Source organism: Alosa alosa, chromosome 7 (assembly GCF_017589495.1).
Source record: "Alosa alosa isolate M-15738 ecotype Scorff River chromosome 7, AALO_Geno_1.1, whole genome shotgun sequence".
Classification (NCBI taxonomy): domain Eukaryota; kingdom Metazoa; phylum Chordata; class Actinopteri; order Clupeiformes; family Clupeidae; genus Alosa; species Alosa alosa.
The window spans coordinates 14,023,066-14,037,844 of record NC_063195.1 but is presented as its reverse complement, the minus strand read 5'-3'; the positions used below and the strand labels follow the sequence as shown (position 1 = coordinate 14,037,844).

At 40.0% G+C, this 14,779-nt stretch overlaps 2 protein-coding genes and 1 long non-coding RNA gene across 3 annotated transcripts in view; all 3 read right to left on the bottom strand.

The window, feature by feature from the left end:
- Positions 1-3,583, bottom strand: part of LOC125297050 (NACHT, LRR and PYD domains-containing protein 3-like) — a 29,496-nt gene extending 25,913 nt beyond the window's left edge. Inside the window, exon 1 of the mRNA XM_048247195.1 lies at positions 3,037-3,583. The gene's annotated coding sequence lies outside the window, so the exon portion shown is untranslated. The remainder of the gene's footprint in view (positions 1-3,036) is intronic.
- Positions 321-3,346, bottom strand: LOC125298257 (sterile alpha motif domain-containing protein 1-like). Its single transcript, XM_048248959.1, has 2 exons — positions 3,319-3,346; positions 321-867 (listed from the first exon to the last, which is right to left on the bottom strand). The coding sequence occupies exon 2, from the start codon at positions 771-773 to the stop codon at positions 321-323; it is 453 nt and encodes a 150-aa protein (XP_048104916.1). The 5' UTR covers positions 774-867; positions 3,319-3,346.
- A 9,306-nt stretch (positions 3,584-12,889) lies between the features above and the next one.
- LOC125297053 lies at positions 12,890-14,172 on the bottom strand. The gene is made up of 4 exons (XR_007193929.1): positions 14,089-14,172; positions 13,902-14,001; positions 13,741-13,819; positions 12,890-13,440 (listed from the first exon to the last, which is right to left on the bottom strand). It is a non-coding gene; the product is annotated as an uncharacterized LOC125297053 (long non-coding RNA).
- Between the last annotated feature and the right edge of the window lie 607 nt (positions 14,173-14,779).

The following is a 14,779-nucleotide window of genomic DNA, read 5'->3' as shown; positions in this document are numbered from 1 at the left end:
GTACCTGCTGAAAACAATAATAACACTCATTACACCGTTTTGACATTTCTCTTTGCTGGATCACGAAATTACAACATACAGTACAGAATAGAACTATAAAATCATATATCAAAAGGCTTGTATGGAGTGGCATTGCGCTTATCATTCCTCTCATTTGCCTGCAGACCTACATTCTTGATTTGCTTACAGACCTAGCCTACATTGCAGAATGCCGACAGCTGATACTGGTTGAACAGGACCAAGCAAAATATTTCCTGGCTTTGCATTTTGCTTTAGACTTTTACATGTAGATTAATTAATAGCCTATAAATGGAAAGCGTTCAATGTTCCATTTTTTTCTCCAAGAAGCCATCCTTTGATTGATTTTCATTGATTTTTGGGTGAAAGTTCTGCATCGCCCCCGTAGGCTCGGGTTCCTTGTCTTCATACTCCTCTTCATCCATGAAGCTGTCTATGCTGTCCCCGTTGTCGTTGGCGCGTTTGCCTTGTGAATCCCCGCTGCTGCTACTGCAGTCTGGTGTGAGCTTACTCTTTTTCTGGCGTTTCCTCGGCAAATCTGCGGCGTTCCGGTAAGAGATGGAGCCGTTGCCGCTGTCTATAATTACTACCTTCTGTTCTTGGACCAGTTTCTCCAGTTCTGCACGGGTGCGATCTGGGTTTAACCCGTGTCTCTTTACCCTTCCACATATCTTCTTAAAGTCTGGTTTGGTTTTACTAGCCCGTAGTGAATCAATAGCGTTCACAATCAACGTGCTGTACTTGGGTTCAGACATGTTTTCTGTGTGGGTTTGGCCAGAATGTATGTTTCTGTGTCCCCAGAGGCCGAACCCGGCTAGCAATTCAGTAAATTCATTGCCATTATTGTGACTGTGAATGGAAAAAGAAAAAGAAGAAAGTGGTTTTAGTAAAATGCACAATATATCTTGTAAAATGTTACTTTTTGCTGCCCTGTTATATAGCCGGGTCATTCTGTGTGAAATCATCACACTTTAGAACCGCATCACCTCAGATTTGAATGAAACTTAGAATGCTGATGATTCGGACATAAGAAAGTCATGAAAATGAAATTGCATGTGTTTTGGATCAATATTAAGGGAAATTAGGCCTAATAATGAATAATGTATCTCCCTCAGTTTTAGACACAGTCAAATGGTTTTCACATCGTTATAAAACTCTTTTCCAGCTCTACATCGAATGGTATTTTGGGTACCTGCTGAAAACAATAATAACACTCATTACACCGTTTTGACATTTCTCTATGCTGGATGTGAAGTACAACATACAGTACAGAATAGAACTATAAAATCATATATCAAAAGGCTTGTATGGAGTGGCATTGCGCTTATCATTCCTCTCATTTGCCTGCAGACCTACATTCTTGATTTGCTTACAGACCTAGCCTACATTGCAGAATGCCGACAGCTGATACTGGTTGAACAGGACCAAGCAAAATATTTCCTGGCTTTGCATTTTGCTTTAGACTTTTACATGTAGATTAATTAATAGCCTATAAATGGAAAGCGTTCAATGTTCCATTTTTTTCTCCAAGAAGCCATACTTTGATTGATTTTCATTGATTTTTGTCTACCTCTGTTCATACATCGTATCCTTGCGCTCTCAGTTTGATTTGACACTAAAGCCAGTGTTATGTGTTGACTGTCTCAATTCTATTGAGTCTTAAATCTGAGTATGGGTATTGGGTAAGCTGGTTTAAAATTGCCATGCCAGATTGCTTATTTCTAGCTCATACAAAGATGAAGACGACCTACACCAGGGGTGTCAAACATAAGGCCCAGAGGCCAGATCAGGCCCGCCAGCAGGATTCAGGCGGCCCCCAGAGAAAAAAAAAGATATTCACATCCAGTTGTGTAATAAGCAATATCTCTATGATATGATAAATTAACCATCCTCAAGAAGGAAGTAGCTGAAAAAACTGACATGGAAGTAGGGTACTGTATATCAAAAGGAAAACAGCGGTATGTGACAGCAGTACATGACTTGTACTAGTTTGCTCATAAGTGGGTATAGTAAAGAGGTATAGCATCTATCAACACTCCTATACAAATGTAGAAGAATAATAATGTCCACGACAATGACGGCCCCCGTGAGGTCTCATTCCAACAAGTCCGGACACTGTCTGATATGAGTTTGACACCCCTGACCTAAAGCCTAAAGATGACCATCCAATGGAAAACATAGCTGCTTAGGCTACCAGATGGAAATCCCCAACTCCTATTCAAGGCCAACTATTGACATGTAAGAGAACAGACAGTAGACCTGCTATCTGTAAGTGTTCCATAAACGACTCTACTACTGAACTTTGAGCTTGTGCATGTCCCCTATCGTCGGATTGTTTGCCCTTCCCGACGCACACAGAAATAGAGCACGAGAAATAGAGCACACTTCACTCGACCCCCAGGCTCGTGTTCTGTGCAGTGATGGGCGAATAGCGGGTTTTTGAAACACTGAAACGTGCAGATGTAGCCTAGTCCTAGTTGAGTTTTGTCAAAACCAACAAAAATGTAGACTAGGCTAGAACAGAGCCACTTTCAATGTGGAAATGTTTAAGGCCTACCACAAGATGTGCAACAGGTGAAGTAGCCAACGTTTTCTGTCGCTTGGTGTGTCCAATATGGCAGGTTAGCCTATGCGTATCGCTAAAAAGCCAGAGTAAAATGGATCCAACTCTAAGAGATGTTAAATGCATGTGCAAATAGATAAGAATCAAACGTTGAGAGAAAAAAAGCGTCTGGAATGTTTTTTTTTGTTTGTTTGTTTTGCAATTAAACAAACACTTCCTTGATGAAATAAATGTATGAGAGTTTATGTCTTACCATGTTGTTTTTTTTTTTACGAAGCTGTTGGTTACCAGTTGTCTCTTGTGCAACTATGACTATTCACCCTCCACGTTACAATAATTTAAAATGTATGTCTCCAGAAACTGTCAAGACAAGATGCACACCAATGATGTCCCCAGCAGCACTTCCCAATTCAAACGTAGTCACTGTATCGGTTTCGTTTGCAAAGAAATTATACCTGGCCTATAGTCTTGCTTCGCATGCATTGACAACTGGTTAAAATCGCCATAACATTTCCTGGAATCCATGGACGTGAATTTCCTGCTTTGTGCACGAGCTCGCGCTGTTGGAAAATAAGCGACTCGCCTTGATAACAAACAGTGGGACACTGTGGAAGATGTTGCTACCTGAGTTGCCCAGTTGGGGGTTCGTTGTCACTTTTGTCGTACGTTGTAGAGTTCATGTATAGTCCATGTGGACATTCATGTCCAACAAATTTAATGTGAACTTGGGAATTTACCTTTTTGTCAATTGAAAGATGCATACCTTCTTTCACAAGCGTCTTGGCCTACATAGAAAAGAAAATAATAAGTCCGACAGGACCAACCGTCTGTTGCTTCGTCCTGAAGGGACTTATTTTCCGATAATGACCGGTGTGTGACTTTTAGTTTTTCCCATACTGGTAGGGCTGGTAAACTCAATTCCTTTTAAGGATTCTGGTTATTCTGAGTCACTCACTAAATTGATTACGCAGAATATTACTTTAGGCTAAATGTCCAAACTCTTAAGATCTTTCATTCTCCAACCCGAAAAGCAATGAAGCAATGACGTTCGCCTACAAAATGAGCTGCCATCTTTTCCCATATAAGGAGATCCGGTGTCTCAGCAGACTGTGGCGTGTGGGGACTTCCATTCCTTACTGTGTTTGATGTGGACCCCCCCACACACACACCCTATTTCTCTCTTTTGGTCTCATGTCTGTTTATAATATGAGAAAATATCTTTCAATCACCACATTTAGATGACACTGACATATGAAATGGAAAAAAGATTTTACATATGTCAAACAGCTTTTGTACATATTTTCATGTAAGTGTGTGGATGTGTAAGGCCAGCTTCTGCATATATAGGCTACTGTGCTAAAAACAGTAGAAGGATTCTCGCATTGACAAAAAAGAGTGCGAAAGATTGTACATTTCTATTTGATATGATATTCATAATGTCTTTGTTCTTGTTGGCTAAATAAGCAAGGAGGAGTCTTGGAGTTTTTTCTGCTTCTCAGAACTCCCACGTGTGTGTGTGGGTAGTTGAATCTATGCCAGGTATGATATACTTTGGCTTGAGTCTATTTTTAATTGATTATTGTTATTGATTTCTAGTAAGGAATCTGTTAGTCATATACCTAGATGTCACAATACCAAAACTTCAGTAGTCGGTGCCAATACCAGTAGAATCACATGATTCTCGATGCCAAATTTGATACCATGGTAAAAAAAAGGATTTTCTAAGACCCCATGTACTTAAACATTAACTTCTTTATTTGTGTGTGTGTGTGTGTGTGAGAGAGAGAGAGAGAGAGAGAGAGAGAGAGAGAGAGAGAGAGAGAATACACAGATGGGTAGATAGATGGAGATGAGTGGGTGAGAGGGAGAAGGAGAAATAATGCCTGTCAGTGAAAAGCAAATGAGCCCTGTGTGGTCAGAGACGCTCACATCAAAGAGACCACGATTAAGCATTCCAGATGTCCGGAAGTCTCTTCAGCGTCTCCAATTCTCCAACATCCAAAATACTCCATTACGGTCTAGGCCTACATGTAGTGTATGCCTTCAGCACACAGTATGTAGGTAAAAGCAACTTGCAGTACACAAAAGATAATAAATTATTTTCTGTGTTTCCTTGCGTTCAAAGACAGAGAGAAATTGATCCTACTAACTCACTCTCACTCTCTCTCTCTCTCTCTCTTTTGAGCTTAAGTGGGAGGTGGCATACATAAAGTAGACCTGCTATCTGTAAGTGTTCCATAAACGACTCTACTACTGAACTTTGAGCTTGTGCATGTGCCCTATCGTCGGATTGTTTGCCCTTCCCGACGCACACAGAAATAGAGCACGAGAAATAGAGCACACTTCACTCGACCCCCAGGCTCGTGTTCTGTGCAGTGATGGGCGAATAGCGGGTTTTTGAAACACTGAAACGTTCGAAATAACTGTGCAGATGTAGCCTAGTCCTAGTTGAGTTTTGTCAAAACCAACAAAAATGTAGACTAGGCTAGAACAGAGCCACTTTCAATGTGGAAATGTTTAAGGCCTACCACAAGATGTGCAACAGGTGAAGTAGCCAACGTTTTCTGTCGCTTGGTGTGTCCAATATGGCAGGTTAGCCTATGCGTATCGCTAAAAAGCCAGAGTAAAATGGATCCAACTCTAAGAGATGTTAAATGCATGTGCAAATAGATAAGAATCAAACGTTGAGAGAAAAAAGCGTCTGGAATGTTTTTTTTGTTTGTTTGTTTGTTTTGCAATTAAACAAACACTTCCTTGATGAAATAAATGTATGAGAGTTTATGTCTTACCATGTTTTTTTTTTTTTACGAAGCTGTTGGTTACCAGTTGTCTCTTGTGCAACTATGACTATTCACCCTCCACGTTACAATAATTTAAAATGTATGTCTCCAGAAACTGTCAAGACAAGATGCACACCAATGATGTCCCCAGCAGCACTTCCCAATTCAAACGTAGTCACTGTATCGGTTTCGTTTGCAAAGAAATTATACCTGGCCTATAGTCTTGCTTCGCATGCATTGACAACTGGTTAAAATCGCCATAACATTTCCTGGAATCCATGGACGTGAATTTCCTGCTTTGTGCACGAGCTCGCGCTGTTGGAAAATAAGCGACTCGCCTTGATAACAAACAGTGGGACACTGTGGAAGATGTTGCTACCTGAGTTGCCCAGTTGGGGGTTCGTTGTCACTTTTGTCGTACGTTTAGAGTTCTCTCTCTCTCTCTCTCTCTCTCTTTTGAGCTTAAGTGGGAGGTGGCATACATAAAGTGGTTTTATGCCAGACCATGGCGTGTTTGAACAGGTAGTCTCTCTTAGCTCTTACCTTTCTCATCTCACAAGCCTGAAAGGCTTACAGTAGCTGTTTAGCGTTAGTCATGTGACTTCCTCCGAAACGAAACTCAGGTGATGTGTTAAAAAAAGAAACATTATGAAAAATGTGTTAAAAAAAGAAACATTATGAAAATGAGGTGAGGTGATTCATAATATGTGTCTTTAGATGATTGAACAATTGAACAGGTTGTCAAAATTTACTGACTATGTGACAGCTGTAATTTATTGGAAAAATACTGTGGTTTGATTTTATGAACAAACAATAGCTGTATGGCTCATTTTTTACAGTCAATACAAGTGTCTTAGTGTTCCCTGTCTGGCTACAATAACACACTCACTCACACACAAAGAGGAAGGATTTTTCATTCATTTTTAATATGTGTAAACTCCCCTTCATGTGTTCACTAAACCAGTGTTTCACAAACTTTTTTCTGGGGACCCACTTTTTAAAAATGACAGACTATCGCGAGCCAACTCCTGACTGTGGTAGTTAACAAACTAGATCAGTGGTCCCCAAACTATGGCCCGCAGGCCGGATACGGGCCGCCACCTCATTGTGGGTGGCCCCCCAAAACATGTCCATGGTATATAGCATCTGGCCCGCATGGGAGTATGACATCGTCAAACTATAACCTCCGTAATTGCCCCTATTCATTCTCTATGGCGAGTCTTAACAGTACACATGTAATAGTATTTTTGTCCACTGGTGGTTGTTTTGGCGCTGTTTCACGTTTGCCATCGAAAACTGAATGAAATGTTGGCCTCAGGGGCGGATTATGAACTTTCGGGCCCCTGGGCCCAGATGTATTGAGGGCCCCCCACTAATTGTTGGGGGGGGGCTTGGGGGTCCCTTGGGTAGGCCCGTGCAGTAATCCATCCCTGGTTGGCCTACCTGCAAACAATGTAAGAGGCCTATGCTGACTGCATCAGTGCTCAAAGTATTCTACAAGTGTATCAATTAATTGTTACTAACTAACTAACTTCTATTCAAGTCATATTTCTGGGACTTTCTGGGATAATTATTTCTATTTTTTGTTCACTCGTTCAAATGTTCATACAAATTCACAAAGTTCTCATCAGGTGAGTGAAAGTGGTCATTTCAGATGTTTTTGCCAGTACTTCATAAAACTCTCATAGTTTGAGAACGTATTATGTGTAGGATATTGCTTGTTCACAACTTGAGCTGTGTATGAAAAGACAGAGAGTTCAGAGTTCACACATTTTGAATAAAATACACTTTTGGGACTCCCTGCTAATACTTTTGGGAATGCTATTTTTTATTAGTATTATTTCATTTGAGCTACATTTTACACTGATATGGCATGATTGCAATATAAACACAGCTAACAATGGTATTACATTGCAGTAGCCTATGATTAAATGTAATGGAATATTCAACTAGGTAGACTGCTGTTGTTCACAGCACAGCACTAAGCTATTTATGGGTACTAATATACTCCGAGTCTCTGGCCCTCTCTTAGAGCCAGGCATAGTGAGCTGGCCCTCGGAAGAAAAAGTTTGGGGACCACTGAACTAGATCCTAATAGAAAGCTGTTAGCTTTCCTAGGAATAAGCTAGGGGTATTACACAACATAAATTGTCACTAGGCTATCTGGCGACCCAAATAAAATCTCCTGAGACCCACCTTTGGGTCACGACCCAGTCTTTGGGAACAAATGCACTAAACTGTTGCAACAAGCAATACAACATAGAAACAGCTTAAAAACAGGTACATAGTCAAAAATATCAGATCTTTTTGGTAGATAAATATTTCACAATATGTATACAATATTTATACAATGTTTACAAAACATATGCAGGAATGCAGTGGAGGCATCCTGCAGCCTGTCTACACCATAACTTTTGAAGGTAATATATCTTGTAAAATCAACAGTTATTATAGCACAACTAAGCATTTTAGAAGTCACTTTCCTGTATCTTAGTATGCTCTTTGAGGAGGGCTGCACAATTTGGGGATGCAATTGTGATTTGTAACATGAATTTTGTATGTCTTATGTGACAATTAACATCAACCTTTTTTTATCCATAACCCTCAACACAACACCTCGAACATAAAATTGTTGAAAGTCTACATAAAGAAAACAAAACAGCAGTTTTCCTTGGTGTTGTATTTGGTTAACATAATGTTTTGTGTATACAGTATGCAACAATGGGGCACTCTGTAGTAGGCTATTGAACAGACTTCACTCAGTCAAACACAACATCTCCATTTTACATGCATCACCATTTAGGCCGTGATTCATAGAGCAACAAAGGAACATGAAGTAAAAGTACAGAGAGACGCGTCTGTTTTAGAAAAAAAGGATGTGAGATTGAGAGAGCAGTTGTTGTGTGGTTTTGGCTATGCCGGTTTCATTTTTCTGTCATTTGTATCTGCTAGATAAGAATAGAATAGAATAAACAATAATAGACTTTATTGTCATGTCAGGCATGAGAATTGTCTAAGGTCTCCCCAATAAAACAGACAGTACGTACTAGGGGTGTAAAGATTAACCGATACGTATCGGTATCCGTTTTTAACGTGTAAGATACGGCTACATCGATACGTGAAGCCCCGTATCGGAAAAAAACTGAAATGAACCGGTCGTTATATCGATTTACTTGTTACGAATCGGTTCACAACCTTTTCTGCTCGCTCAGACTCTCATTTACTTTCCAAGCTGCGCGTTCATCCCACTTCCGGTTTTGAAACTATACGTGGCACGGAATTGTGGGTAATGCAATTCGTTTTTGGTTACATTCATTGCCCAAAGTTGTCAAATGACCTCATTACCCATACATCTACTGCAACTTAAGCATGTGACAACTTGCACTCGGTCGACTTTTGTTTTTCGAAATCCAGCGCGATTGGTCAAACATGGTCAAACACAATTTGAATGTCTGTGCAATTTTATCCTCATAAGTAACTCTTAAAAAACTAATTACTGTGCAGTGAAATCTCCCTTTCCTCTCTCTCTCTCTCTCACACACACACACACACACACACACACACACACACACACACTCAACTCAATGCAAATAAAAGATCAGTGTACCCCTTTGAGTATTGCAAACTGTACCAAAGACAAGTTGCATAACCAACTCCTTTATGCATAGCAACCGTCAAACAGTGGGTACATGTGTGGCAATATCTAAGTATGGACACAGGAAGTAACATTGCCACAGTAAAAGGACCCACATCAAATTGACCATTTTTCATTCGTGATTGAAATTGCACAAAGTACACAACAAACTGGACCAACATATTGCTTTTGCCAGATACCTGATACCTGTGGTGATGTAAACAGTGATGTTAAAGTAACCATTTTCCATGACTTGATGACTTAGGTCTAATCTCTAAGGTAATGTTTAATGTTTTTATTAGGCCTGTCAATCGACTACCGACTACAACGGCTCAGGGTCAAAGGTCAGAATCGATTAATCTGCGTTATTTTTTTTTAATCAGTTATTTTTTCTCAAATTAATCAGTTATTTTGACAGCCCTAGTTTTTTATGTTTAAAAACACACATGAACATGAACTTACTTCTCCCTAAACCGAATATTCTCACTAGTATCAGAGTAGTAACATCAAGCGTAACATCCACCCCCACTTAGAACTTGATCAATTGAGCAGTAATGAACGTATTTCATTTTAGGTCATTGTGGTAAATAATAAGTAATTCATGTCAACCTTTTTTACCCATAACCCTCAACACAAAACCCTCAAATATAAAGTTCTTGAACCAAAATCTAAATAAAGAAAACAAAAGATAATAGCATTGTAGTCAACAGATTGTTTTGTGTATACACAACAACTGTACTGTACAGATTTCAGTCACACACAACATCTCCAGTCAACATGCATCAACATGGAGCAGCCGTGGCCTACTGGTTAGCGCTTCGGACTTAACCGGAGGGGTTGCCGGTTCGAACCCCGACAGGTAGGAACGGCTGAAGTGCCCATGAGCACTTACTTACTTATACATTTAGACCGTGCGTGAACCATCTTATGTTAGAGTCCTTCATAGACCTCTGAAGTTCGCCTACCTATGGGAAAATAACATGGGGATTTTGAATTATCGCATATTTTAAACTCTGGCGGGGATGAAAAAGTCTGAAATGCAGACGTTTTCCTGAACACACTTTTGTCCTCTGCCGTCGAGTGGATACTGTGATCTCTGGTACGTGAAGGCGGCACACTTAGATTTTTGCTACCCCAGAGCTAACTTGCAATGCAACTTGCCATAGGTAGTTAGCTTCAATTAACAACTGGATCTCCTTATATGGGCAAAGATGGCCATTTTTTTTTGGTACTTTTTAATAGGCGAACTTCAGAGGTCTATTCCCCTGCAACCACCTTAGAACCAACCAAATCCACCTGATGACTCAGAGAACAGCAAAGGAATTTGAAGATGCGTCTGTTTTAGAAAAGAGGAAATGAGAGTGAGAGAAAACAGTCTGTATAAAAACAGGAAGGTTGTGGTTTTGGCTAAGCCCGGCTTTCATATTCTGTAAAAAAAATATTGTTTTGAATGTGTTATAAACTAGATATTATGTTATTTCAACATAATCTTTAAAAATTGACAGAATGTATGACAGTAAAGACAGTAATTGACAGTAAAGACGTCTTAATAGCTGTGCAACATTTGCATGGGTTTTTATACAACATATTTCACCACCAAATACTTTTAAAGCTTTTTTGTGTGTTTTTTTAAGTATATCTGAGTGTCATTATTATTTTGTAGTTGACTTTGGTATGAAAAGTAACATCAAACATCCAACTTTCATTTAAAATGTGAATAATATAATAATAATACTTTACAAATTAAATTAAATAAATTAAACAAAAAGTATATTGTTTAATAAAATAATGAGGTACAACACATTTTTCAACCAATTGTTCTCTTTAATGTACTATTTCTTTGTTTAAATTAGTATTTTTCCTGAGAGAGCAAGGCCTCCTCCAGAAGAAAATGAACAGGCAGGACAGAGCCTAGTCAGCCAAAGGAAAGAGAAGGCAAGAGTAATCGTGCTTTACCTGAATATGATGGATAATCTGAATATGCTTGTCCCTCCTATCCGGCCTGCAGTCCATGGGTCATTTGGTGTGAAAACATGGGTGTGAGGTTCACATACAGACTACAGTGTATTTCTTAGTCTACAACTATGCACACATACTGTATTAGATCATAAAGAAACCATTATCAGACTGTTTACATTACAAGTATTACAAGTATTTCAAGACATTACAAGTATTAATTCAAGACCATACATGAATGTATTATTCACAACATACATTTACAGAGATTTCAGAAGTGACCATCACGTTTTCTTACTTCCTTACCGCCCTTTTGCCTCCTGACATGTAGGGTAGCACCATCAAGTTTTCACTGTATGATAATAAGTTAGGCCTGGCACCCTTTGTATGAAATTATATCACACCTTGACTACTGCAACGCGGCCCTCCCTACGAGCCTTCTAGCGTGTGCAGTAAAGCGGCTATGAATGGTCCAGAACGCTGCGGACCATTTTCAATCAACAAAAAATGGCAAGTTAGCCCGCTGATCACTGAGCTCCACTGGCTTCCCTCAGCTGCCTGGATCAAATTTAAGATTGCTGGATTGCTGGGTCTGCAACCACTTACTAAAGTGCTTTTAATTTTTTTTTTAAAATTAATTTTCCAAACAATTTAATAGCTATTAAACTTTATTTTGAAAGGTCTTCTTTAAAATGATGCCTCCATATTTATTTACAATTCCCTTATCTTTTAAATTCGATATTTAAGAATTTTCATATTATTTAATTTGCTTGGACGGTTGTGCCACCTGGCATTTTAAGGGTTTGAGATGACAAAACATAACAGGGTACCCCCAGAATTGTCAGACCTAAATTTAAGACTTTAAGACCTTTTTAATACCACTTCAGATTGAATTTAATACCTACATCGCACCCATTCGGATAGAATAAATAATATTAAAGGTAAGATTAAACCTCAAATAATTACTATTTACAAGTGTTTGAACATGCCAACATGAACATGACAGCAGTGCAGTGGCAACGCAAAGCTTTGTCGTGGTAGTAACGTGACTGAATGTCCCGCTTCCTTGACAAATTTACACGAATAGAACCTAGTTGATTAAAGTGAAAAAAAAAAATCGTTTGACTGAACTTTTCAGGCCATAAGTCATACGTTGTTCATATAGAGATAGCACCCCTTTTGCGGTCGCGACCTATTGGTTTTTAATGTACAAAAAGATGCAAACAGCAATGTAAAGCATCAAATAAACACCAAAATGAGGCTACAGGGTACTCTTAAGTTACTATATAATTAATGCCACCTACAGGTGAATGTATAGAACATAACAATCCTATGGTTTGTGTACCCTGTAGCCTCGTTTTAGCCGCCAATGGCCGCCATGTGAATAAGGCGAATTGAGAGTGTTCTTGATTGAGATTTCCTGATGAACAAAACAATATTTCAATACCATCCCTTTTCTATTGCAGCAATATTGTAGCAAGGCTTTAACTTACTCTTATTTAATTACTTCAGGCCAAAAGTGTTTAAAGGGGAGATTTTTCTCTTGTTAATACACAATTCAACACCAAGTAAAATCTATAAAATCAATATTGATATATATAGATATTGTTCGTATTTCAATTGGTTGCCTCATCCGCATTTAATAAACATGGTAATTTTGAGTTTTACAGACAACTCAGTTTTCCAATGAGCAGCAATACTGTGTGTGCTCATGCAGGAGGTCTGCGCATCTGATAACGACAATCTGGAGGGCACTTTTGTCTTCAGCAACAGATTGTATGATTGTGGCACCCCCTAATGCACAGCTGACTACGCCACCCCTTGAGATAAGTAGTGTCTGATATTAGAGCAAGGGGAACTCCATCCCAATGAATGTACAAAGACAGGTGTTTAGAAAAGTATAAAAATACAGTCTTTATTAAATACTTTAGGTGTTGCTGTGGTTGGTCAACAATTAAACATGGAGGGGGGAAGGGAAAGTTACAGCCATCAAGTTTAGACTAGTCGAGTGGCTGAGAGATGAAATACTAACAGGATGTTAGGTCTCACTACTACACGTGAATGATGACCGCACTTCTTGAAGTAATACACGCTAAGAATTCACAATACACTGCACTGCAAATCTTCTGTCGCTAAGGAAAGCCTAACTAAAGGCATTAAGGCTCACACACAGCACCACAACCAGTCATTGAGTGAACTTTAAGGGAACCCGCTATCCAGCAGCCCCTCACACTACCCAGGCTCGACTGTATCTGAAATTACTTAGGGCCTTAAGGGGAAGACAAGGGAAGACAGGGGTAAAAGGAAAGAAAAGCCCCTCTAACCTGTGGCTCACAGAACGGCCTATACGCTATTATACACCTAGCCACAGGCTAGAAGAGGCAAACAAAATACATATGTAAAATATGCACAGTCTAAGAACCATACCAGTCATACAAACATACAGTGTAGAGAACAGCAGCTTAGCAACACCATGTAGCAGTCTGGATCTAAAAAAAACACACAACACAATCAAACAAAAAGCAAACCACATTAAACACTGCAATTTACCACACTTTGCAGCATGACATATAGCATGGTACATGCAGTCTGATACATCGTAGTTAATTCAAACATGCAATGACCATCAGCCTTCACTAAAAGGAACTTGGGCTATGACTGCAGCTAGGGCTAAAAACTACAGCCAACTAGGATACATTCACCTACTCATCCCCTTTGCCAAGCCATTCACACATAATACCCATTTCCCCCAAAGGTATATCATAAACACTCCCGTAAACTTGACATACCTGTTGCGGTGAAAGTTAGCACAAGCTTTTGGACGTTTACACTTCCCCCTCGCTGGCGGCCACAATAGCCAGCGAAGTGCTGATGGGAGATAAACATAGCAGCACATTACAAACAAGGCAGCCAGGACAAACTAATGTGACTACTGTGCTAGATAGCGTACCTTGATCACATACGGAGAACTTTGACACAATTAGCTCGCCCCTCCAAGCATTGGTGGAGCTGCCTCACAGCGGCCTTGCTGGCGTCTGCTCAGTCACACGCTAACAAAACAGACACCCACTTAATATCCAATGGCCGCACTTTAATCAAACGCAACAAACGTCTATGAGGAAACATTTCAGGCCTACCTTCAACTTGACGCCGCACCCGAACCACTGCCACTCACACAGCCACATATGATGTGTGAAACGCTACTGACCTAAGGACCCCAGGTGCCTATAGATATGCCCGCTCCCATAATGTCAGGTGACTTAATTAGTCAATGCCCACCCTCACCCTACTTAGTGACGTAACGGGAGTGTAAGAAAATGAGCAGCAGCAGCAGAATTACCCAGGCTACATAAGCTTGACAAGAGGTTGCGATATGGTGAGGGACAGGTCGTGTTGCGCTATGAAAGAACATGCGTAGCCTACTTTCTGATCGCAAAAACGGTCAACCATAGATAAACGTAGCCTACCTCTGTCTTGGCGGCTAATTGCACCAGGTAAGGAAGATGTCCTGAAGTGCACGAACGTTAACTTTATGGCGGTGTTCTGATTGTTGGCGTGCTAAAACGTTTTCCTATTGCATCCATAAACAATTTTCTTGCAGCAAACCGCGCAAAAGCAAACCCCTGGCACTTTATTTTTTTACACCATGGGTTGTTAGTTCTCCCCCGTTTCCAACAGCCGCCCATCTCCATTTATTTTTTAACGTTTGACACCTGTGTCTTCTTTTAGCAACGCATCCATGACAGCTAGTGGCCTTGCCAAATAGGCGCACACAAATCATGACGCTAATATGCAAGGTTCTGGTGGGCCTACTGGTTATGGTTTTGT